The sequence below is a fragment of the Leuciscus leuciscus genome, assembly GCF_965113295.1.
Source record: "Leuciscus leuciscus genome assembly, chromosome: 12".
In the NCBI taxonomy this organism is placed as follows: Eukaryota; Metazoa; Chordata; class Actinopteri; order Cypriniformes; family Leuciscidae; genus Leuciscus; species Leuciscus leuciscus.
In genome coordinates, this window is record NC_138736.1 from 36356385 (window position 1) to 36383860 (window position 27476).

Below are 27476 nucleotides of genomic sequence, written 5' to 3' on the forward strand. Positions count from 1 at the left end.
ATTTGAATTAACTTTAACTTTATTCTCATCTGAATTATAAATAATTTATTTCTGTTTAAAATAATACTACTTTTAAAAACACATTTGATTTTCTTTTTTATTCAATGTAGAATGTGTAACTTAAAAATAAACAGATGAGTGCTCTGTTTTAGGACAAGAAATGAAAACCAATGCAATGATGAATGTCCAAAAGATGAGATCATTTTTGCTTTTAAACAGCGAGTGTGTGTGTGTGTGTGTGTGTGTGTGTGTGTGTGTGTGTGTGTGTGTGTGTGTGTGTGTGTGTGTGTGTGTGTGTGTGTGTGTGTGTGTGTGTGTGTGTGTGTGTGTGAGAGAGAGATTTTGGTTGGGTGACAGTTACAGTTTGACAAGAGTTTACAGTTTGACAAAAGCACAATGTTGTGTTTTACACAACTATAAGTTGGCTAAACACTTTTTGCAGTTTTAATGATGTCCTGTATGAAAATGACGGAGTATGTTTTTGTGTTTCCACTGTTCGATCGCGCCCGTGCCTCTCTCTCTGACACACACACACACTCCAGCATTGCAATCTTGACATCGCAGCCCGTTCATTTTGCTGCGTTCAAACCAAATGCGAATAGAGCGTCAAATTTGCGTCTATCGCGTCTAGTTCGATGCTTGAACAGTTTGAATCCATTCGCGCGTCCAAAGCGAATAGGACGCGCGCGCGCGTATGATGATAAAGTGAGCGTTTGAAGCGATGTAGACGCGCGTTCAGAGCTAAGGCGGGCTACAGATTAGGTGTCCCTAAAGAACCCGCATATGCGCGTATCTAACAGTAACGTTAGTTCCGTATTACATTAATTAATGTGCACGCGAGATTTATTTATTTTTATACCGTGAATTATCTGTGTAAATCCATGCACCGAACGTACGTTCAGTGCGAATACCTACCGTTCCACCCCTAATGGGTATCGGATCATAGGTATCGGATAAATTTTTTTTCTCCCCTCCGATATCCGATCTAGCATTTTGGGCCAGTATCGGCACGATACCGATGCCGTGGATCGGATCGGGACATCCCTAGTTGGTTTGACCATCTTATGATGTCCATTCTTAGCCTGATGCACCAAACGCTTTCACATTATTTCACTTTGTGCAAAGCGCCTGGAACCTATCCATTGGGATATTTGCTTCCCGGTAGGTAGATACTTTCTGCTTCAACCAATCGCTACTGCTTGGTCGTGACGTATGTTACGCGCTGGAATGCACCGTTTTCTCTTTCAGCCCGCCCTAAAACTGCCTTCTTGGGCACACTACTCAAGGCCCAGGTACCCCAGCGGGTTAAGTGATAAGTTACTCAGCATCATAAATTAAACTAAAGCGAACCATAATTGGTGGGACCCGCATCATCTGCTTAGATGTCAGCAAAGCTAACACTGAATCTCCTGTAGTCACAGTGGAGTGTGTCCTATTGCTAAATTTCGAATGCATGTCCATAGCAATAGTGCCAATTGTATCACCAGAGAATTCTTTGTTGTCACTTCGATAAGATTACGCCTTGTCTCTATGTCTCTAAACATTTTCATTTTAAAAGTGTAGAATTATCCTTGAAAGGTCCTTAAATTTGATGCTTAGAAAGGGTGGGAACCCTCTTCCCTGTTAACTATATGATGGTTGCTATCCTGACAGACTATTGCTTGCAAGTAATCAGAATATGGACCTGATTGGTGTTGTTCTGGGGAATATTCATGTTCCTATTATCTTTAATCGTGTAAGACAAAAAAAATTGAAAAACTGGTTGAAGAACGACCACTGCTCAATAAGACAAAGGATCTTGCTGGAAATTAACATTTGACCTCCCCCTCATGCAGTCTCACCTAATCTGCATTTCATTCTCTCTCTCATGCACACCAAAAAGTCACACAAGAATACATATGGTTTAATGTGAATGATTATCATTGAGTATTATGTTTAGTAAAATTTAAAATGTCTCAGAGTGAGTGGTACAAATGTCTCATTTCCAAATAAGTAAAACAAAATGTAATAAGGTTTTTGGAATTTTAAAGAAAACTGGCACACAAAGGAAGATAGGCAAACATTTTTTAGATTATTAAAAAGTGAGTGTGAAATTGTTTGTGTAGGGAGGGAAACAAATTTTTATTTGTGCATTCTCTAAAACAATCATGCATCAGAGGCCCCCTCGAAAACTAGATGTCACATCTCAAGGGGTTTTCCTCTTACAATAAATTTTAAATTACTGAAATTATTTGAAAACTGATCACCTAATGTCACTGCAAATCATTCAATTTAAGTTTGCATTGTAAGTCTGTGTGCAATATTTCATGTAGCACATTTCCATGTCTTTTTTTGCCTTCCACAGGGGAAGACCGAACTCCTGTATGATTGGATGCCCTGCGATCTATGGTATGGTACCCTCGCTTGGACATTTCACCCTTACTATACCCCATTTTTTACATTGACACAACACAAACCTTCCAGCAACTTCAAAGAAAACACGTTGCATGGCAACTAAACCAGTTGGTTAGAACTACTGTGTTTGACAGATGACATTGAGCCAAAAAACAAATCAAAGGAAAATAAACATGTCTCAAGTGTACTTTGACATTTAGATTCAAGGGGAACTGCTGAATAACATCTATTGACCTATAGCCGTAGCCTGTGATCATGATGCTTATAATTTTATTCTATACTCTATATTCTATACTATTCGTTACCAACCCTACTCTCACTCTCAAGTCTTTGCAATCTACTGTATACTACTGTATACTATCTTAATTTTATTAGGTTATGAGTAAACAGTTACCAGTTGTAAACGGTGTTGTCTAGATATTTTCCTTTGTTTATTGAAAACTCTAGATGCTATTTTCATTTTTTTAGGCCTATGGTTAATCTTAGAATCACTCCTATTGAATACTCTAATATTGTGTAATAGTATTACAGCAGTGTAGTTTACTAGTGTAGACGTTACAGCATTGAATGTGAAGTCATTATTCATACCTTTTTCACTAACCACCTATCTCTTGTCATTTTTCAGCGGGAAAACCTGGCCTCCAACCTGGGAAACTGATTGATACTTTCAGACGCGTACACTCTCTCGCTCTGTCATAAAATCTACACAAAAGTGCAGTGCTCTTATATGTTAATTGATCCTCACAAGTGTCCTTCTCACATGCTCTCGGAAAACGTTCAGACACACATTTCTGTCAAAAAAACAAACATTTCTGTGGTGCTCACGCCCACACACAAATACAATGTTAAGTTTTGTTTTTTATGTTATTTGTTCATTTTTGGTAAGTTTTTTATGGATTTAATAAAGATTTGTATTTACTAAGCTTTTCCATGTCATGTCTAACAGACATCACTCACACTCATGTACTGTAAGTGATACCTAGCAAAGATTGTTGTCATTTGTATACTAGGATGTACATGAAGACTTGAATGAATATACTAAGCTTTTCCTTTAGTAGGCATCATACTAACATCATTTGGGCTTGTTGGTAAATAGTACTGGGGACCCATTTGTATTACACATGCTAGTTTTTTCTAATCTCTTGTATGTTGATCATTTCTACTGTGTCTTTAGTCAGTACTGGAACTACTTTTCATTTAATTCCTTCCTCTTGCTGTCAAAGACTGGTACACACTATAGTCCCTTTCAAGTTGCACACCTTGCACACGTCTTCATTGTGGTACCAATGGTTACATTGCTGAAGAGTCTGGGCTGTTAAGTAGCAAACGTTTACTTTATTCTCTAAAATGGGAACTTGGGGCCCGGTTCTTTTGCCAGGTAAAAAAAGAACACTGCAACCAGGCTGTGGGCAGTTGACAGAAAGTGACACTCGGGGCCCTATCTTGCACCCAGCGCAATTGACTGTACACCGTCACCGACACATGTATCATTACTATTTTGCACCCGCGCACAGTGGACTTTTCCTCCACAGACGCACGTCGGTAAATTAGGGAATGAACTTGCGCTCCCTGGGGCGGTTCAGCGCAAAGAGGAGGCGTGTTTCGGTGCAAACGTTCCCTGGTTCTATTATGCAGGTTTAGAAAACAATTTCGCCACTGACTAGGAAAAAAACATATTCTAAAATCAGTGGCGCGTTGCGCATCAATGCAATCAATGTAGAGTGTGCACAACGCGCACACTTTGCTTATCTCATCTAGCCTACACACAGACGCAGCAGTTCTCATTTTTAGAAAACCATACATTATTACAAGAAAAAAATATTCACATACAAGGGGAATCATTGTTGTGTCCATGAATATGAGAAAAAAATAGGCATAATCTAGCTTACACATTTACCCAAATTTTTATACGCCTGTTTAAACGCCTGTGTGTTCTCCATCCCCAAAGTCACGTCTTTTACGGCCCTGACGAGAACGTCGGTCTCCTCGGCTGTGAACCGCTCCTGGCGCGCGTCTGGCAAATCCGCCGTTATAATCAATGGAACAAGCCCGCCTGCTCTTAAAGGGAATGTGAGATGTCGCTCTGATTGGTTTATTTCACGTTACGCCCAAACCACACCTATGAATAATGTAGCTACTTCAGACCAACACATTTTAGATTTGCGTCGGGTGCAAGAGTCCCGCTGGTATAATAGCAATAGCGCCCAAGATCCCAGAGTTACTTGCATTACACGTTTGATACTTGCGTTTCAGATCGTTAAAATAGGGCTCATTGTCTCTCAAACATGGTTCAAGTTATGTATGAAATGGGGCTCAGCTCAATGACAGTCAGTCATTGCTGAATTGCAATAACTTTAAACAACAAAGCAAAATGCTCCAGGTCATGTGATGAAATGTCATAGGCTACAGTAATCTACTAAGACAAAGCAGGCTGTTGTATACAATGAATCTTCCTATTAATTCCTAACCATAATACACTATAGTAGTTGCTAGAGGTGAATGCACTCTAGATGTGATTAATATGGATGATGTCCTCCATTCATTTGTTAAATAGGGATGTTTGCTAATACCAGTCATAATGGACAGAATCTGCCTCATGGACAATAGTGTATATCCTTTACAGTGACCAGGTTCTTATTCATCCTTCCTACAGTGTCCTCACTGTCCTGTCCCATGACTCCCATCAGTTTCCCCATCATAGTGGTAGTTATTACTGCTCAGTCACAGGTGTAATGTCCTTTTTTCTCTTGATGTTGAGCAGACCATCTTTATAGAAAACACAAAGACAAATCTACACTTTAACATGGGTAGTGTAAATGCTGCCAAAATATTAAATTTGTCCTTGCATGATAGTGGTTAAGCTGATGTGTATCCAGGGAAGGGCTGGGTCAAAATAATATATAATGAAATTAGACTTAATTAGGGGGGAAGGGGGGTTACAACAAGAAGACCTTTAAATATCCTTTCATAATTTTATTTTATTCACTGGAAATTATGCATATATACATTATTTCTAAATACAGGGACTTTTGTGTCAATCCTCTCTCATTTCCATTCAGTGTGACTGTCTGTCAGACCTTCCATACCAGGCAGTGATGAATAAGATATATGGCTTTAGAAGAGTTTGTTGTGTTTAATGTGTTTTTTTTTTTTTTTCTGTGCCTGTTCATAAGGTGGGATGTTAATATCCCATTTCAATTCAATTAATTATGTCTGATGTGAGACATCAGGGGGAGTATCAGAGAGTATCAGGGTTATGGGATAGTCAACTATAATAACTGGGACTTTGGCATCCTTCTCAAGATGAAATTTGCTGTTGGTACTCCATTCTACATCCCAATTCACCTCCATGGAGCACTTAGACTCATCTCTGATGGGACTGATGATGGGGGTATCACCTGCAAACTTGATCTTGGTCGTTTCTCCTCCAGCAGTAGGAGCAATAGTTGCTGGTAGTTTGCACCACTGATCCACTGCCTCGTGACCTGTGCTGCGCCACTCATCAACTGTCTTATGCCACCTGTCCTGTGCACTGTGCCACTGACTTGCTGTCCCATGCACTGTCCGACACAACTCATGCTGTTTTGTGACACTTGCCTACTCTCACATGGCACTCACCCAATGTCCCGTCTCGTCTGATGTGCCTACTGTCCCTAGTCATTTGTCACTGTCCTAGGATTAGGTTTAGGGTTCAGGGTTAGGTTTTTAACAATTTGTAAGTCTCACGGGACAGTGGTGCGGGACCATAAACCAGTGGCACAGGACAATAAGTGAGTGGCGCAGGACAGTGTACAGGACAGTAGGTGAGTGGCACGAGCCACCAGCGACAGTAGAATACAGTTTTTGCTCCTACTGCCTCCTTACAGCCTTGTGGTGGCCTATCCGTGTTGAGGGCATGCTTCCGTATTGTTAAAATTGATTAAATTATATTCCTCTGATAGTCAAGTATCAAGTGACACAGAGCTATATTGCTGCTCATGACTTGCAGGCTGGAGAACAGATTGAGAGGATCTATCATGTTCTATGCTAAGTTATGCATGCATAGGTGTTAATTGACTCGTAGCAGAGTAAACAGCTAGGTTGATGGTATTTTCCACAGCCTTGTAAGCAAACTGATAGGGATCCATGAGTGACAACAGTGGTGGTGGACATCTGGCATGCAGCTTTATTATACTTTCAGACACTGGCTACGATCTTGTCCTGTTTCCAACTCTGAACCTATCAGCACCCTTAATGAAAGGTTCACTTTTTTCATATTAATTTGAATACTATCCTGCTTAAATACATTTGTTTTGAATATATGAATAACAGATTCATGGCTTTTTATCAAAGCTCTAACCTGTCAAGTCCATCACAGCGTGTTAAATACTGCCAAGTGACACCAGGTCCCATGGACAATTAATGATTTTGATGTATTTCACCAGTGCCACTTCAGCATCCTGAAGAGTTTTTATTATGTGACAGTATACTGTAAAATGTAGATTTTCAATGAAGACTACTAGGCAATTATGTACTTTATGCACTTCAATTACAATCACAAATAATTTATGACATTTTCAAATTCACATTCAAGTTTATTGTAGCCATTTCCACAGTTGAAAGAAATCTCTCTTTGTGTGCTCACATGTACCACAACACACATCCAACACAAGAAAATTCAATAGAGCATTAATGAGCTCCATATTGTCCTTTAAGTGCTGAAGTTGAGGTTGAAAAGTCACAGTCCAGAATGCATAAAACAGTCCATGTCCAACAGTCCATGCAGAGGGCCAATCCATTCAGTAGATATTGCATTGATATAGTGTACACACTCATGATTGTAGTACATGAAGTTGCAGTGCAAAATAGTTTCACATTTAACAAAACCTAATGTTGATAACTGAATTATCATAGGGTTAGTGCATATTTACGTGTCTGATAGCCTGGGGGGTAGCCTGGTAATAAAAGGTAGCCTGGGTCTGGCCATTCGGTAGCGATGAATTATTGCTTGCTGGAGGTGTTGAAGTTTAAAAAGATAGGATCATCCCTTGACTGATAGCATTCTAAATCAGCGTTCACAACTCCTTTCCACCGGAGACAACCAGACAACCAGGGCTGGGTTTCCCGAAACCTTCTTAACGCTACGTCGTTCTTAAGTTACACATTAAGCTGTACCTTATCGTTAATACGTGTTTCCCGAAACGTTCTTAGTTAAGCATACCTTCTGTAAGTCCTACTTCCGTAAGGTTGGTCTGGACCACTCTTAGCTTTACCTTATCACTGTTGCAGGTCTATATGAATATAATTCTGAAGTTTTAATACACACAGACAGTGTTCAATTAGGCTAATTCAAGTGTTTTCATGCAAAGAATAAAATTGTCATTACACTGATTGTTAATAGAATTTTAATTATATTATTATATATAATAAAATTCTATACATTTATTTTAATTAAAGAGCACTTTTAAAGGCCAGTGAAAGCATAGGCTACTGTCAGTTAAGTCCTATTCGGACGCTAATATTGTTTCTCATGGTCTCGTACAGTAAGTCGGTTATTATAGTCCGAATCCATAATATCAGTGTTTTTTCTCACCCAACCCGCGTAAAAAACCCTGGCCAAATTAGTACCTACTGTTTTTTTTACAAACAGGTCGTACGTTAATTTAATTGCCGTCTGAATCCACATGTCCGAGTTTACAAGAAGAGATTCAAAATCCACTGTTTAAATCATTTTTGATCACTGCCGAGCACCGTAGGCTACGTTAGATTTAAACTTTTATTACTGAAATGCTGGAAAGTATTTACAAGAACAATATTTCACCACAGCTCCACCTCAGCGAACAAAAATGGGAAAGAGAAGAAAGCGCATAAATAATTGAAATGGTTATTATGGCAGCAATACATGATACAATTTAAAATATGTAGGCTTGGCTATAATAGGCTATTATAGTTTGGGTTATTTTTTATAATATCCCATGAGCCCTAATAATTGCAATTTCAACTATTTCTGAAGTGCTTCTTTTATAAAGAACACCGCTTTCTCACATAAACAGCCTCTGCACGAGAGAATAATTGATTCTCGAGGCATCGATATCAGCAGATTCAGCACCATCGACACGGACAGAGCCGGGTAACGGCGCACGTAAGAAGGTATATCTTAAACAGCTTCCTAAGGTATAGTTCGGGGAACACGCCTAGAAATGGTATACCTTCAGTTAAGTTATACCTTAAGAGTTTTCGTAGCGCGCTAAGAGACAACGTTATCGTGAAACTCAGCCCAGCTCAATGGAATCAGAATCAAATCCAAACTAGTACTGTAGGGAGATGATAATCGAGCGGATGTGCATAGGAAGGCGTGGCCACGCAACCTGGGGTAGGTACTATCCCTGAATCATAATGTTCCTGCTAGTGATGCCTCTGTATCTTTTGCCTGATGTGTGAAGAATGAACAAGCACTGTTCTGGGTAGGAGTTGTTATGATTTAGGGAGGGTGAGAGATAATGTAAAGTTTACAGATTTTAAAAACAAAACAAAACAAAAAACAAAACAGAATGGTCTCCTTTCTAATCTTCTTCTGACTCTGGACTACTAAGGTCATATTCATCATCAGTGTCCGTTCTGCATTCTGTGTCCTGTAACTGGAGGTCATCAACTATAGCACTATACGTGCTCACAGCTTGTTGGCATAAACTCTCCAGTGCAGAGGACCTCCGCATGAGGACACTTTTCAAACCAGCTGCAGCATCCTCTGACATGTCACCAAAATCTGTAACATACATAAACATAAGAATTACAAGTATTGTTCCAAAATTATAGCATGTAGAACCACACATGACAGAAAGATGTTACTCAATTTCTTGTTTTGTTTTTTGTTTATTTGTTGCAAGAAAACTTAAACACAGAATTCAAGGCCATTTTATTGTCATTATTTATGATGATTAAGTTATAAGCCCAAAATTTCAAAACTGGTATGGACATCCCAAACACCAAAATTGGGCTCAGGTGCAGGACATCAAAATAACATAAAAAACAAACAAAAAAAAAAACAGTGAAGTGCGCACACTGCATGCTAGATAGATTTATTAAAAGCACAACATTTCGACCATCAGGTCTTAATCAGGTGCAAATGTTGCATCATTTGCACCTGATTAAGACCTGATGGTCGAAACGTTGTGCTTTTAATAAATCTATCTAGCATGCAGTGTGCGCACTTCACTGTTATTTATTTTTTTTTTTATGTTCAGGCATACATTTTAGAGAACATGTCAGGACTACCATACCATCCTCACGTCTCTCCCAAGGCAGGATGTAGTCCTCTGTCAAATTTGAGGCCAACTCCTCGTCAATTGTATCCTCTGCACTAGCATTGTACAGCAGGATCTTTTGTTTCATTTTTTTTTTTAATTCTCTTATTTTTCTTCTTTTTCTCTGTCTTGTCTGGTTGCTATCTGCAAAGTGAAATAAGAAAACTATCAGGAAAACAGTTTTTGTTTGTTTGCATTTGCAATGTACCATTTGAATATCAGTCAACCAACCATGCTGACGATAGAGGTCCTGCTTCTTGCGTAGCAGGGCCACTATGATGCTCTCTATCTCAGCCCTGAGGTCCTCTGTTGCTCCCTGTTCTGTTGTGCTCCCTGGCTCTAAATAGGTAACACAATTAAGCAATTGTTTCATTTAAAAAATTCTGATCACCTTATGTAGTTCATATTTGAACAAAGTAATTAACAGTTGTATTTGTGAAAAGTCTGAGCACTATGCATGATTTACCTGTGAGTGCCCACTGCTGAACATCACACACCCACTGCTTTGCTGTTTGTTCAGTGATGTTATTCTTCTGGCGGAAATCACTGAAGCTGGCAACTTCCAGCTTTGCCCTCTCGGAGATCTTTAAATCACACAAAAATAAAAAAAAATATCATGCAAGCTTTCAGCCAATACCGGGATCAAGAAATTCCTTCACCTACAGTTTATAAATGAATGGATGAATGAGCTCATTACAGATGGATGGACTACAGCTCTGCTGTTTGTTGTTAAAATGTATGTTGTGTCAGGCAAGAGGACCATTAGGAAATGTCCTTACTTTGATGTATCTGCAGGCCAAGACTTTGTGAAGATTCTCTGTCTTTTTTCTGTTCCACCCCATGGCCTGTTGAGTGAGCATATTCTCTCTCCCTGATTAAAAAAATAAATCTGCATGCGTGATTGGATCAATTTACTTGAGAAAGACCATTGCAGTTAGACACGACCTAACACAACAATTACTTTAGTGCAAGGAGAACAGGAAAATGACATTTTAGAAGTCAGAAATACCTCATCACAGCGTATGGTTTGTAATGTGTCATACCAACCTGCCTTTGTCATGTACTTTGTGACAAGAGCTGCCCTGGAGAGAAAGCTGTTTACCTAGATAAACAATAAAGAAATGAATGCATTTCTATATAACATTACCAAAAAATCCAACAACAAATAAACCAAAACATATGTATATGTGAACATGTAGCCATACTTAATATTTAAGTAATATCTTATCGTCAACTAGCTCTCCACCTTAGAATGCCATGCAAACTAAAACAACCACACCCTTTCAGCCATAGCCATAGACATCAAATTGGAAAGATCGAGCCCAATTTTTCAAAGTTGGGAGCAATGCTGGATCTTGCCAATTGGGTCTACATTTTAAAACCTCACAATGGCATGCCAGAGCTGTGACAGTCGGCATTTTCATAGAATCCCATGAAAGGTTGGAAAGTCAACCATGGCCTACTGGTTAGTGCCTTGGGCGTTCGACTTGTTCGAATGCCGACCAAGAGGAAAGTGGTTGTGTAAAAAGTGAAAGTTGGTGGGGAAAGTTGTTGAACATCGCAGTCCCGTCCACATCCACGGCTAAGATTCCCTTGAGCAAGACACTAAACCCTTCACTGCTCCCCGGGCGCCGCAGCAGCTGACTGTCCACCACTGCTTTTAAGTGGTTAGGAGATAGTCTGTGCCACCTCACTGTGTGCTGTGTATGTGCATCTCTAATTCACGGATAGGTTAAATGCAGAGACTGAATTTCCCTAACAGGATCAAAAGAGTGTATATAATTAAATAGTGCAGCTCAGAGGGAAAGAAGCTTGAAATAGTGATGCATCATGCATAAACCACCACTGCTGACTTCACTTTTTACTCAGACATAATGTGTGTTGCAACTACAGTTCAGATAGTGATCTGATGGTCATCCGAGCAAGCATGGATCTTTGTTTGATACCCTGATGTACTTTATCCTTCACACTCTGCTTGTCTCTCACATAAATGTATCAGTGAAGTCTCCTATATCTACATAGTTACAATTAATGTCGGTAATAACATACTTGTTCAACTTCCTCTCCAACAGTGTTCCCTGCTCCATCCTGATTCCTGCCACCCCATCTCACCTGCAGCATAGTGTTGGATTAATTTCATACCATAACTTTAAAAATCTAATGATATGCAATCATGAATTATGTGCACATTAAAACCACTTTCACATTAAAGGTGTCATATTTTATCTGCAAAATATACTACATAAGATATCATAATCACAGACTTACAATTTAGTATATTGCCACTAATACCAGGTTAAAATAATAAAAAATAATCATTGCTCAACTTTTCGCATCTGAATTTCAGTATCAATTTGAGGTACCTCGCATTTTGCTGTATGAGCTTTGGCATGCATCACACTGAGAAATGGCCTCATTTCCATCAGCGGTTGAAGATCTGATGATTCTTCAGTCACTTTGCTTAGGTATGGCCAGTACCTAAAAAGAAGCACAGCATTAGTAGGCATTAACTAAAACTTTGCCTGGCCATCAATATAAAACGAGTGAAAAAAAAACAGGCATTTGTCATTTAATGTACAGTAGGTTGATCGAGTTTCAATATGATAATAGAAAAATTACCTGCAGACAACATCCATGCAGAAGAAAGTGACATTGGCCCTCTCTGACAATTCCCTCTGTAAAAACATTGGGTAGGCGAAGACCTCGCCACGGTAGTGGTTCAGTCCTCGCAGCAATATCCCGTGTCTGATACACAAGAGGGCAATATGGTTAATAATCAATTTACACAATAAGACCTGTGGAAAGCAAAACTAATCAAAACCCTCTATTCAAAGCTTATATCCATACACACACACACACACACACACACACACACACACACACACACACACACACACTCTCTCTCTCCCCCACACACACATTTCCCCATCAATCTGTACATATGTGACTAACTAAGCTTTAAAACAATGTTCTTGGGAAAAAAATATATTAACGGGATTTACTTTAATAATAATTCAAGTGTAATTAAATATTAAATAATTAAAGTGATGAAGCCAATATGGGGATGATTAGGAGGCCATGATGGGCAGAGGCCAAGGGGCAAATTTGGCCAGGATGTCACCCCTACTCTTTTTTCAAAGGACATCCTGGGATTTTTTAATGACCACAGAGAGTCAGGACCTCTGTTTAATGTCTCATCCGAAGGATGGAAAGGACTTTACTTCCCATAAGGAAATTAAACACGACTCTGATACATATATCCACAACTGAGTTTCCACAGCGTGTGACAAGTGGCATCTGTACAATTGCACACTTATGATCTACTCACATACCTGCAGACTGCCACTTGTATCCCCTCTTCATCTATTTTGGACGATGATTTTTTTGACGTCTCCTTACTCGCCCTGAACCTTGAAACACCACATGTTCCACTGTTATCTGCCTGTAAAGTCAGATATCACTCGTCTTAACAAATAGAAAACAGAAAAGACACAAACATAAGCAGTAGATATACTGTCTTAATATGCAATATTACACATACTCTTGTCATGCTGCTGCCTCTGACGTTGTTTAGAAAGGCTGATACCTCCTCATCTTTGGCAAGAAATAATCCCTTGTACAGAGACTGTTCCTCATTTCTGTCCATTAAAATTGATCACAAAAAAAAATCCTTTTTTAACTGACCAAACATTACTCTACATGCAACTATTTCTATGACATTGCTGTGGTTTTGATATTGACATTAATGCCTGTGTAATATGAACATACCCCCTTGATTTTTTGAAGCGATAATGTTTGCGATTGCCATCGCAACACACTGCCAACATGTCTGGGTGACATGCTGGACAGTAAAAGTCATTTACTTCACACATCACCTCTTCTGTATGCTTGCAAAAGCAATATTCGAAAAAACTTTTCTGGAACGTATCTGCACAGACATTTCCCGGCTATGACATAAAAAAAATTATTAGTGTTTACAGAAAATAAATATTACAATATTACAGATACAGTAATATGATTATGTGTTACAATGATTCAAGCAGATCTACCCTTCCAGCCTGAACAGAACGGTGCTCCAGTAGCTTTAAAAAGGCATTTCTTGACATCGAAGGAGCCGATACTTTAAGGTGAGCAAATGCTTCGAAGACGTCAAAACTATATAGTGTCTGGCAGTTTGTTGTGCTTGGCCAGTAACGATACCTAAGGAGCTCTTTTACCCCTGGGGTCCATTCCACAAGGCAGGTAGGACAAACTTTACGGGGCAAACAGACATCATATCGTCCTGTGAAAAAAGAGACACATTAAACGTGCTTCAAAGAATCAACTTTTTCCAACTCAACTGTGCATTATTCATTCACTGTAGTATTTGATATGGCATTGGCATTTGGTAATTGGTATATTATTCATGAGAAAAGCTTTGCCTTGATTGCAATTGTTAACTTCTGCAGTACAACAAAACAAAAAGCAGGACTTTTCAAACTTACCATTCATGGTGACCACAGAAATATGCTTGCCAGAGGTGACCTCAATCTCATGGGTGCACTCGCATATTGCCCTACGTGCGGGCAAGGGCAACTGACATACTGCAATGCAAAGAGGTTGTTACATTTTTCCTCAATCGAGAAGGTATATCTATACTAGTGATTCAAAACAAACATCTACAAAATAGCTCTACCATATGTCATTATCACTGTTTTCTTACTAATAGCACGTTTCATAGTCAAAGCCAAACAAAAACAATTTCTTCAGTCAAAGAGAGATTCAAATTAAGAGTTTAAACCTTTTCCATTGACAAAGTCTATCAACAAAGAATATTTGTGTAATTACTCTTTACTAGTCAACAGAAATTGTTATTAAACACATACCCTGCTCACAAAAGTGAGGCTGGCCATTTTCACCCATCCCCACAGCCTTTGTGGGGGGAATAGGCTCCAGGTAGCCATGGAAAAGTGCCTCCCTGCCGTGGAACACATTCTTTTTGTGAGCCTCCATGTCGCATCCTCCACATAGAAACTCCATGTCCAGTGGCACACAATCCAGGCACCTAATTACTGCCTCTCCAGCGCCGCACCTGTGGCATTTTTGGTTGATGTCTCTTTCAGCGGACAGTTTAGCATCAAGCAGCACTGGCCTTGCTGCTTTTGCCCTTGTATCAGCGTGTAGCTGCCGCTGTGCCCATGCTGTTTTTTCAGCTGCCACATTAACCTCAACAAGAGTGTCCCTTAACTCTTGAAGACGCGTTTCTGAAAATAAATGAAAATAAATAAATAACTGTTAAACAACCCTTCGATTGAGTGAAGGCACAATGGATCAAAATGACTTAATACTGAATGGTACGACAATAATTATGACTTAAAATCTGACTTTGACCAAGCCATACACTACAGTGTCCATTCAATGTTGGTTTAATGTACTGTATATGGACTTGCTCATGGTATCACAAACCATGTAATATGCTTCCGATAATATACCAGTTTGAAATGAAAAGTTGGAGTGTCTATCACTTCACTTCCCAAACTAGGCAAGAATTAACGCCTCTGCAAAAGCACTGAGTGCAGAATTGTCAAAAATCAGAATATAATGCACATGTTCTGTCTACAACAAAATAGAAACACAAACAAACCACTTTTAATGTAGTTGCGTGGAGAAGAAGTGTGAGACATCAACAACAATGAATCAAGGAAAAGTTTACAAGGTCATTAGAAAAGTTGTTTATATGGAGGAATAGGAAATGTAGTCTTAGGGATATTACAGACATACTCACCAAGACTTGCAGTCATCTCTTCTTCTATCTGAGGGACTTCCTCAGACACTGTGTTCAATTGAACTTCGGAAGCTGTAAAGGCCAATACATTTGGTTATCTATTCTATCAGGGTCTTAAAGCATCATATATTTTAGTCCAGAAAATTCACAAAATTCCATCATACATCTGGCTCAGTGAGCTCAAACCATCTTTTCACTCACCAACATTTAGATAATTACCGTTATTAAACTATAACAACAGTGCTATAAACAACAAACCTAATGCACGGCGTTCTGCTTTTTGACGTTTCTTACGTCTGTTACTTATGGCCGCTGCGCTTGCGACTGCTTTCTTTTTCATAGTCCTCTTTCTTTTTTGAGGGACATGGCTTTCCATTGCCATTGCCATTGCAGCCTATATGAAAATAAAATATTAATGTTTTCTGCTAGAATATCAGACTAACTTATGGTTATGTTTGATGGATGCTTTTTTCCAAAGTAACTAACAATAAAAAAACACAAATCAAAAACTACAAAATATAAAATACTACACTACTCCAATATACATTAAATGTGTAGAACATCATACCTCAACAGCAACTACAACAAACAAACAATATGTAATTTTGTAAGACATGGGTGTAAGTGTATAAAAATGTCTCACCCTGGCCTCATGGAGAAGAGCCTTGCTTATTTCGGCAGCCATATGCCCCCTGACCTCACTGGGATCTTCAAAGACTCTTGAGTGTTTTTCCGACATGGTGCACACTCACAGATACAATACAAAAATACAGACAATAGACACACAATACAGATATGAAGATGAGTGTGTGTGTGTGTGTGTGTGTGCGTGCGCGTGTGTGTGTGTGTGTGTGTGTGTGTGTGTGTGAGGGGGAGGGGAGGCTGAGTGAGAGTGAGAGACTAGAGAGAAACAGAGTGAGAGAGACAGAGAGATTGAAAGAGTGGCTCTTAAAAGTGCCTTTGTTTTCTATGTAAGAGTCTATATAAAAGAGTTTATGAAGAACAGCAAATAATCTGTAGAACAGACAAGAAAGCATCATTAGATCTCTGAGAAAAAAAGACATTAATTAACTCACAAATATTGGACTACAGTTATTTACTAATTACATTTGAATCAAAAGAAAACAAAGAGAACATTTGTCTCTATGATGATGTAATTTTAATTTTAATCTTTATGGAGAAACGTTTTTTAGAGCTCAACAGTGTGAGTTCTATTGCAACACAACACAACAAACACAAACTAATCCCCAGGGTGAACGCAATAAACAATAAAGGTGATGTAAATAAATACGTAACGCAGGCTTGAGATACATACCGATCTGTAGAGGTGATCCTCGCAATGGCTGTAAAAACCGCGAAATTCTAGGATGCGCGTACGGAAGTGTGACGTGTCGCCGTCATGGCAACAGACTCATCTGATTTAACATTCATTTATTATTAATCTTTATCGTGTTTTGTTGTTTGTATATGCCTATCTGTCAATTCCGTGAACAGTAAAAAATAATAATAATAATAATAATAATAGTAAATTAGTCCAAATAGTATTTAAACTAAGGCTAAGGGGTGGCTGATGGATGGAGAGGTGGGGAGTTTGATTGATCAAGCCTGCCTCTAGTGATCCGGTTATCCGTGTGTCCACCACGGAATAATCCGTGGTGCCATCACAGAATTTCACAATATGCAAAGGGCTATACAAAACTGATCAGGGGGGGATAAGAGGTTCACAGTTTAATTGGGCTACATTGCATCGCAAACACAGACAACTTGAATAGCCTACTTAAAGTGTCAAAATCAGCAATAGGCAATATCGTCCAGTGAAGGTGAAACATAATCTACTGAATATTCCGTGGTACCGTCACGGAATGAGGTGACCAGAAGCTATCATAGCGATTAAACGACGACAGAACAGTGCAATATCAAGTTAAAATCCCTTTGAGACTAAACATTTAAACTGAAGTACTTTAAGTAAACTCAGAATATTTAAAGCCATACGTTTCCAAATTATAAAACGACGTCAATTGGGGGAGCGCAAGTGATCCGGTTATCCGTGTGTCCACCACGGAAGAATCCGTGGTGCCATCACAGAATTTTATGCAAAGGGCTATACAAACTGATCAGGGGAGATAAGAGGTTCACAGTTTAATTGGGCTACATTGCATCGCAAACTTGAATAGCCTACTTAATGTGCCAAAATCAGCAATAGGCAATATCGTCCAGTGAAGGTGAAACAATCTACTGAATATTCCGTGGTACCGTCACGGAACGTGGTGACCAGAAGTTATCATAGCGATTAAACAATGCAATATCAAGTTAAAATCCCTTTAAAACTAAACATTTCAAGTGAAGTACTTTAAGTAAACTCGGAATATTTAAAGCCATACGTTTCCAAATGATAAAACGACGTCAACTGGGGGAGCGCAAGTGATCCGGTTATCCGTGTGTCCACCACGGAATAATCCGTGGTGCCATCACAGAATTTCACAATATGCAAAAGGCTATACAAACTGATCAGGGGGGGATAAGAGGTTCACAGTTTAATTGGGCTACATTGCATCGCAAACACAGACAACTTGAATAGCCTACTTAAAGTGTCAAAATCAGCAATAGGCAATATCGTCCAGTGAAGGTGAAACAATCTACTGAATATTCCGTGGTACCGTCACGGAATGTGGTGACCAGAAGCTATCATAGCGATTAAACGACGACAGAACAATGCAATATCAAGTTAAAATCCCTTTGAAACTAAACATTTAAACTGAAGTACTTTAAGTAAACTCAGAATATTTAAAGCCATACGTTTCCGAATTATAAAACGACGTCAATTGGGGGAGCGCAAGTGATCCGGTTATCCGTGTGTCCACCACGGAATAATCCGTGGTGCCATCACAGAATTTCACAATATGCAAAAGGCTATACAAACTGATCAGGGGGGATAAGAGGTTCACAGTTTAATTGGGCTACATTGCATCGCAAACACAGACAACTTGAGTAGCCTACTTAAAGTGTCAAAATCAGCAATAGGCAATATCGTCCAGTGAAGGTGAAACAATCTACTGAATATTCCGTGGTACCGTCACGGAATGTGGTGACCAGAAGCTATCATAGCGATTAAACGACGACAGAACAATGCAATATCAAGTTAAAATCCCTTTAAAACTAAACATTTCAAGTGAAGTACTTTAAGTAAACTCGGAATATTTAAAGCCATACGTTTCCAAATGATAAAACGACGTCAATTGGGGGAGCGCAAGTGATCCGGTTATCCGTGTGTCCACCACGGAATAATCCGTGGTGCCATCACAGAATTTCACAATATGCAAAAGGCTATACAAACTGATCAGGGGGGGATAAGAGGTTCACAGTTTAATTGGGCTACATTGCATCGCAAACACAGACAACTTGAATAGCCTACTTAAAGTGTCAAAATCAGCAATAGGCAATATCGTCCAGTGAAGGTGAAACAATCTACTGAATATTCCGTGGTACCGTCACGGAATGTGGTGACCAGAAGCTATCATAGCGATTAAACGACGACAGAACAATGCAATATCAAGTTAAAATCCCTTTGAAACTAAACATTTAAACTGAAGTACTTTAAGTAAACTCAGAATATTTAAAGCCATACGTTTCCGAATTATAAAACGACGTCAATTGGGGGAGCGCAAGTGATCCGGTTATCCGTGTGTCCACCACGGAATAATCCGTGGTGCCATCACAGAATTTCACAATATGCAAAAGGCTATACAAACTGATCAGGGGGGATAAGAGGTTCACAGTTTAATTGGGCTACATTGCATCGCAAACACAGACAACTTGAGTAGCCTACTTAAAGTGTCAAAATCAGCAATAGGCAATATCGTCCAGTGAAGGTGAAACAATCTACTGAATATTCCGTGGTACCGTCACGGAACAGGGTGACCAGAAGTTATCCTAGCGATCAAACGACGACAGAACAATGCAATATCAAGTTAAAATCACTTTAAAACCAAATATTTAAAGTGAAGTACTTTAAGTAAACTCAGAATATTTAAAGCGATACGTTTCCAAATTATAAAACGACGTCAACTGGGGGAGCGCAATTGTTGGAACAGGGAATCCGTGTGTGGACCACGGATGCTGCCTGTCATTGACTTACATAGGGATCACTTCCGTGGGCACATCACGGAATTTTCGGCGATTCCGTGAAACTGTCACGGATTTTGAGTTAAGGGGCCGTGTTCATTTCACGGAATTCTGTGAGACCAGGTTGCTAAAACCTCATGAAAGTTTAAAAGTAATTGAACTATCAAGCAAAGCTGTTACTTGCTTGAAAGCAAATTATTTTACTGGCGATGAGCAGCTTTCAACCCGATCAGTGTTTAAAGTGTGTTTTTGTTCAGGTCAATGACTTGCACAATCATTTAGTTTTGTCTTGATCACTTGATGGAACAATAATATTGATAAACACTGATTCTTTTGCTAACCGAGTGTGTTCTGTGTATTTATTTCTTCCTAACCCTATGACTTCAGAAGTTGAATTGTGTGAAAATACATTTATGACACTTAAACACTGCCTGCATTCTCTGGAACAAAAAGACATGGGTTGAAACGACATGACAGTGAATTAATGGTGACAGAATGATCTTCTAACTGATCGTTTCCTTTATCAGTGGTTTCCTTGCAATCGCTGTTGTGTAGTTGAGGAAATGTGAATGCAAGTAAACCTGTAAGAAACTGCCTGACATGTGTTTTAAAGTTGGTCTAATATTCTCTGTGCTGCAATGCATTCTTAATACACACACACATATAAATATGTGACCCTGGACCACAAACCCAGTCACATGGGTCAATTTTTTGACATTGAGATTTATGCATCATCTGAAAGCTGAATAAATAAACTTTCCATTGATGTATGGTTTGTTAGGTTAGGACAATAACCTATAAACCAGCAGATTATTTGCGCTAAATGAATGGTTAATGTCATGGTGCAATGAGCAGAAACTGCTCTTTGTAAATAATTGGAATCTGTTTTGGGAGCGTCCTAGGCTTTTCCGTGCTGATGGCTTACACCCAAGCAGATTCGGAGCGGATCTTCTGTCAGATAACATCTCCAAAATGTTAAATACCCTTTGACTAGTAACCAAACGTCCAAATCATAGTCTCTGCTGCACCAATTCAACTGATATAAATACTAGTGTAAAACATTGCATAGAAACCGTGTCTATTCCTCGTTTAGTGAGATCAAATAATAAATCTAATGCAGGATCTAGGAAAAATCTAATTGTTATTAAAACAGAAAATGTTGCTATTAGTAAACAAAAACTATTTCTAAAGCTAGGTCTTCTAAACATTAGATCACTCACACCTAAGGCAGTTATTGTAAATGAAATAGTCACAGATAATAGCTTCGATGTACTTTGCCTTACTGAAACCTGGCTTAAACCAAATGATTATTTCGGTATTAATGAGTCTACTCCTCCTGGATACTGTTATAAGCATGAGCCCCGTCTGATTGGTCGTGGCGGAGGTGTTGCAACCATTTATAAAGATATTCTAAATGTTACCCAGAAAACGGGTTATAAGTTTATTTCATTTGAAGTACTTGTACTAAATGTTACGCTCTTAGATGTTAGAAAAACATCCCTATTATCTCTAGCCTTGGCTACCGTATATAGACCGCCAGGGCCTTACGCTGATTTCCTAAAAGAGTTTGCAGATTTTCTTTCAGACCTATTAGTCAATGTCGATAAAGCACTAATTGTTGGAGATTTTAACATACACGTAGATAATCCAAATGATGCGTTAGGAGCTGCGTTTACAGATTTATTAAATTCATTTGGGGTCAAGCAAAACGTCACCGGACCAACACATCGTCTTAATCATACACTCGATTTAATTATATCACATGGAACCGATCCAACCGATATAGATATCATTCCACAAAGTGATGAAGTCACTGATCACTACATGGTAACTTGCATATTACGTACTGCTGTAATATGTCATGCGGCGTCGCGTTATCAACCAGGCAGAACAATCCTCCCATCCACCATAGATAATTTCTCAAATTGCTTATCTAATCTGTCTCAGCTGCTGCCTGAACCCAAACAAACAGATGAACTAGAAGAACTAACTAGCACTATGAGCACCATTCTCTCTAGAACATTGGATGTGGTTGCACCTATTAAATTAAAAAAGGTCAGAGAGAAAAATAAAGCACCATGGTATAACAATACTACGCATGTTTTAAAGCGAGAAACCCGTATTTTAGAGCGTAAATGGAAACAAACTAATTTAGAGGTCTTTAGAATCGCGTGGAAAGACAGTATGTCACGTTATAAAAAGGCCCTAAAAGCGGCCAGGGCTGAGCACCTCCGCAAACTAATAGAAAACAACCAAAACAATCCAAGGTTTTTATTTAACACCGTGGCTAGACTAACAAATAAACAGACGTCACCCGAACAAAATATCCCGTTACAGTTCAGTAGTAATGATTTCATGAACTTCTTCACTGAAAAAATAGAAAGCATCAGAACCACAATTGTAAACGTTCAATCTTCAATCGCGCCTTATAATTCAGCTTCAATTATCACCCCGAAAGAACAATTACAGTGCTTTACAACTATAGAACAAAAAGAGTTAAATAAACTTATCACTTCATCTAAAACAACAACATGTTTATTAGATCCTATACCAACTAAACTACTGAAAGAAGTGTTACCTGTAGTGGAAGATCCTCTCCTCAATATTATTAACTCGTCTTTATCTTTAGGTCATGTTCCAAGAACATTTAAACTGGCAGTTATAAAACCTCTCATTAAGAAACCACAATTAGATCATAATAATCTAGCAAATTATAGACCCATTTCAAATCTTCCATTTATGTCTAAAATATTAGAAAAAGTGGTGTCCGCTCAACTGGGCTCTTTCTTGCAACAAAATGAGATCTATGAAAAGTTTCAGTCTGGATTCAGACCGCATCATAGCACTGAAACTGCGCTCGTTAAAATCACAAATGATTTACTTTTAGCTTCTGACCAAGGCTGTATCTCAATACTAGTTTTACTTGATCTTAGTGCTGCGTTCGATACTATAGATCACACAATACTCTTAGATCGACTACAAAATTATACTGGTGTTCAAGGACAAGCAGAGAAAAATCGATCATAACTCCAGTAAACTATGGAGTGCCGCAGGGATCTGTATTAGGCCCTCTGTTATTTTCAATATATATGATGCCACTTGGAAATATTATAAGGAAACATGGAATTAGTTTCCATTGTTATGCTGATGACACTCAAATATATATTTCATCACGGCCGGATGAAAACGCTAAATTTTCCAAATTGACAGAGTGTGTTAAAGATATAAAAGATTGGATGACCCGTAATTTTCTTTTATTAAATCCAGACAAGACAGAGGTAATACTTATCGGTTCAAAAAACCGCCCACAAAACCTCGCACAATACAACTTTAACATCATAGGATGTCCTGTTACTTTATCCTCTACAGTAAAAGACCTGGGTGTTATACTCGATTGCAACCTGTCTTTTGAAAATCATATTTCATATGTTACAAAAACAGCCTTTTTCCACCTTAGAAACATTGCTAAGCTACGTAATATGCTATCAGTTTCTGATGCAGAAAAGTTAGTTCATGCATTCATGACCTCGAGACTGGATTACTGTAATGCTTTACTAGCTGGTTGTCCTGCATCCTCAATAAACAAGCTACAGTTAGTCCAAAATGCCGCCGCTAGAGTTCTTACTAGATCAAGAAAATATGATCATATAACACCGATTTTATCATCACTGCATTGGTTACCTATAAAGTTCCGTATTAATTACAAGGTATTGCTACTGACCTATAAAGCCCTAAACGGCTTAGCTCCAGTCTATTTAACGGATCTTCTATCACCCTATAATCCATCGCGCTCTTTAAGATCACTAAATTCAAGGCTTTTGGTCATACCTAGGATATCCAGAACCACCAAAGGAGGGAGAGCATTCTCACATTTGGCTCCAAAACTCTGGAATAGTCTTCCTGATACTGTTCGTTGCTCAGACTCGCTCTCCCAGTTTAAAACTAGATTAAAGTCGCATCTCTTCAGCCAGGCATTCATATAATCCTACAGTTCAAACTACAATCCGGCCTCTAGCTCATAAATGCCAGAGGAGAACTGGCCCCCGACTGAGCCTGGGTTCTCCCAAGGTTTTTTTTTCTCCATTAGGTCACCTGATGGAGTTTTAGGACACCATTAGGTCACTTGATGAAGTTTTTCGGTTCCTTGCCACTGTTGCCTTTGGCTTGCTCAGTTGGGGATATTTTGGGGATATTTAATTTAATTTTATCAATCAATAAATTCCTCTTGAAACAAACTTTGTTGTATTATTTTAATTTAATACTGTGAAGCTGCTTTGATACAATCTGTATTGTGAAAAGCGCTATACAAATAAACTTGACTTGACTTGACTTGACAATACTTGTCCGAGTTACAACTGTTGAAAATCTGGAATCTGAGGTGCAAAAAAATCGAAACATTGAAAAAATCGCCTTTAAAGTTTTTCATTTATGTTCTCCATTGTGCTGCATTCACTCACAAAAATACATGTTTTATATATTTACAGTATGAAATTTACTAAATATCTTCATGGAACATGATCTTTACTTAAGAGCCAACCCTCACAAGAGCTAGTGAGTCGCAGTGAATCTTGCCATGATCAGCCCTACCAAGGTAAAGTTTCTAGTATATTTCAATCAGAATTTACTCATCAAATGCTCTCTCCTGAATCGTAAATTAACTTATTTATAACTGTCTTAAATGATATGTTTCAAGAACAATAGTAATTGCACATACAGTAAGTCGAGACTTTCTTGTTTTACAGCAGAGAAGGAAAACCAGTCCTTATATCAACGCAAGCTAATCGAATAAGTCCTTTGTTTCGGGTGAGGAAGGAACATCTGGTGCCCAAAGAAGACAGAAAGGTGTGCGAGTCCATTGGTATGTCTTGTTTTGAAACAATGCTGTAAATACATAATTTGATGTTGACAATAGCCGCGTTTCCATTATCCCTCAAATTGTGCAAATTGAAATTGCGAATTGAAAATACGCCCAATGGAAACACGTCAATTTCGCAAAAACTCCCATTTATCGCAAAAAAGTTTTTACGCTCACATGAGGTGGTTTTTCAGGCAATGCGAAAAAGAAATATTTTGCAAAACTGCAATGGAACAGTTTTTGCGCATTTACAGGTAACCTGACGGAGATGATATGACGGAGATGACGCGGTTTGGACAGAATAGGAGACAAGAGTTCTTTATTAAATTCATATAAGACAAAAGAATTACAGGAATAATGGATTCTAAACCTCAAAGAAATGCCACAATCAAGACCTCGAAGCAGATATGAGGGAGAAACACCCAGAAACACCTCATATGTGCCGCTCACAAGTATAATAAGGGTCGTTCCTTACCATTAATGCTTGGAAAACACACATACATCTCCTTCGATTAATAATAATGGCCAGTACAGTGGCTGGGATATAGGCCTAGTACATAATAAACCTACCAACGTCCATTGCCTTGGTTTTTGGAATGATTGTACTTATCGCGAGAGGAAAAAATTCAGTTTTAGTTGCATAAAATCTGTAATGGAAACGCGCCTAATTTTACATTGTACAGGTTACCACTTGGTTTTTGACCAAGTGACTCTCTTAAAACAAGTGACAGAAGAGTATGTTGTCTAGAAAGAAATCAAGCATCACTTGCAGAGGCTCAAAAGAGACCATGCCTTCCCACCACTGCTGAAGACATAAGATGACCTGACTGTCCATTAAACAACTTAATTTGAATAGTTTGTGTTTTTTGTTTTACTTTCAGACCAGGACTGGAGAACACCTGACAATGGAATGTTGAGACTTCTTCCACTGGTTGAGAAAAAGCTACACCACATCAGTGATAACATCTTCTGTTCTTCGGTTGTACTGCAGGGTACAACTGAACAAACTGTTTAGACGAGGAAGAAGAACATGAACATGATAGAGAACAGGGAAGAGCAAGAAACCATTTTAGCTGTGATAATGAATCATTATTTTCCAACACAATATCCAATCATTTTTCTGTATCATGAATATGATTCTCTGGCACTCATTTGTGTGGCTTCAGCAGCTGTGAATGGATCAATATGATGTTAATGTATTTTTGAAGACACATTTTTTATTTATCTTGAATCTCATTTGTCTTTACTTTATCAACTTTATGCTGTGTCCTCCAATAAAGTGTTGTTTAATAAAGTATTGTGAATATTGTGTATTGAAAGTGGTGTGTGGTACAGTAAATAGAACATTTTATTAGACTTTTTTTTTTTTTCTTATTTCTTTAGTTTAGTTCATAATTTAAAAACAACTACATATAATTAATTACCATGATTATTTTACTTAGGACATACCAATTTAGATCTGGTTAATGATTTTTGGGACAACAAGGCAATAAAAGTTGCACATACTTGCATGTATGCCAGTTCTCAGTGAAATAAAGGGAAGGTATGTGAATAGCAAGAGGCTGCAGTGGGCTATCTTGCTATAAACACTTCAAGCATAATTGAAGATGATCCATGTTGATCATTTTAGTACATCTACTACTGCATTTCAAATGAAAGCATAGACATTACTGATGTCAGGCATATAAGCAGCAATCAGAGGGAGTGGAAAGGAAATGTTGGCACTGTTTTTTTGTTGTTTTACTGAATGGTGCATTATCCTTGTGTAATAGTAATTGTGTGTAGATTTGTGTAGATTTTACTGCCCTTCCACCCCCAGGTGCCCAGTTAGTGTATCAAAGAGAAAATCAGCAGGACAACTGCTTATGCTATGTTTGTTAAATAATGTTGGGCACAGTTTTCAGACATATATGGAAAGCTGGCATAAAGGTTTTTTAAAAGTGCTCACAGTAAAATATAAATTGTTTAGCCTGTCCCTCATATATGTCATAAAGGTTTGCACAATGAACATATGTAGATATCCAGTTGTCCATTAAAGCTGCAGTCCGCAGTTTTTCCTCTTTGTCGCCATCTCTGTTCGAAATCTGCAATTGCAGTTATTCACGGAATTATCAACTTTGTGTGCGTTGTGCCTCGGCTTGGCGGAGAATGTGAGAATTTAGAGGAGAATGTGCGGCTGTCAGTCACCGCGCCGGTGTGGATACTGTCATTCGCAATCACAGATTCTACTTTTTGGAAGTATGACCAACATAAGAATTTTCAAGTTATTATTACAAGCAATTTCTTCAGGTAAGTATCATCCAATTTTGTTCTGCCCAACTAAGGGGAAAAAAGCATTGCAGTAAATCGCGCCGATTAAATCTAACAATCACTTATCATATCACGTCAAACCGTGCAAATATTTAATGCCCTTCCGATATTTCTCCTTGTTTTCGCATGGGCTGGTTGCAGTCGCTTTTTTTCTCCGAAGTCCGAAGTCTTTCGCGTTTTACAGCGGGTGAATCTCCTGGTGATTGTCGTTTGAACCTTTCTGGATCCGCCATCGAATTGATAAGTTTAATTATATCAAGTGCTGCGAGAAAAGGCTATAAATCTCCACCTCCAACACCCTCACACGCAATATAGCCTACTAGCCGAGACACCTTCTTTATGAGTACAGATGTGACGTAACGACACAAAGACATGCTCGAATTTCCCGCGGAAATCCACCAGTACCATTGGAGTTAAAAACATTATTACAAGCTTACCATTTTGAATCGAGCTAAGGCAAGCATATAGTGTTGAACACTGGCTGGTTATGTACTTGCTCAAAAATTTATTTTGGATAATTTTTACCCCAAAAAAGCTACGGACTGCAGCTTTCAATATATTATTTATTTAACATTTATTGTTTCATTGCTAAACGTTTTAAACTACATTACCCACGTATCTCTGTCATTCTATCAATGGAACAGGAAACATGGTGCTGTAGAAAATGTGCAGAAATGCTTAGGGTAAGGGTTGGGATATCGGTAAAGTAGAAATCTCTCACAACATAGAGACACTTTATAGTTAACTT

General features: G+C 38.6%; 1 protein-coding gene and 1 long non-coding RNA gene across 5 annotated transcripts in view; one reads left to right on the forward strand and one right to left on the reverse strand.

Moving 5' to 3' along the window:
• LOC309511214 overlaps nucleotides 1-25727 on the forward strand; it is a 37541-nt gene extending 11814 nt beyond the window's left edge. For 3 of the 4 annotated variants that reach the window (XR_014210520.1, XR_014210521.1, XR_014210522.1), the window contains 3 exons: nucleotides 24048-24154; nucleotides 24309-24421; nucleotides 25300-25727. This is a non-coding gene — a long non-coding RNA (uncharacterized lncRNA). Of the gene's footprint in view, nucleotides 1-24047; nucleotides 24155-24305; nucleotides 24422-25299 lie in introns of all 4 variants that reach the window. The other variant, XR_014210519.1, reaches the window with a different exon arrangement.
• Nucleotides 8937-16279, reverse strand: LOC309510699 (uncharacterized protein; the record flags this gene model as incomplete). Its single annotated transcript, XM_082185571.1, has 18 exons — nucleotides 16085-16279; nucleotides 15700-15835; nucleotides 15442-15513; nucleotides 14543-14920; nucleotides 14162-14260; nucleotides 13727-13959; nucleotides 13446-13624; nucleotides 13219-13315; nucleotides 13010-13119; nucleotides 12297-12422; nucleotides 12041-12155; nucleotides 11727-11789; nucleotides 10725-10779; nucleotides 10457-10548; nucleotides 10144-10261; nucleotides 9909-10016; nucleotides 9654-9821; nucleotides 8937-9139 (listed from the first exon to the last, which is right to left on the reverse strand). The coding sequence occupies exons 1-18, from the start codon at nucleotides 16178-16180 to the stop codon at nucleotides 8937-8939; spliced, it is 2448 nt and encodes an 815-aa protein (XP_082041697.1). The 5' UTR covers nucleotides 16181-16279.
• Nucleotides 25728-27476: the final 1749 nt, after the last annotated feature.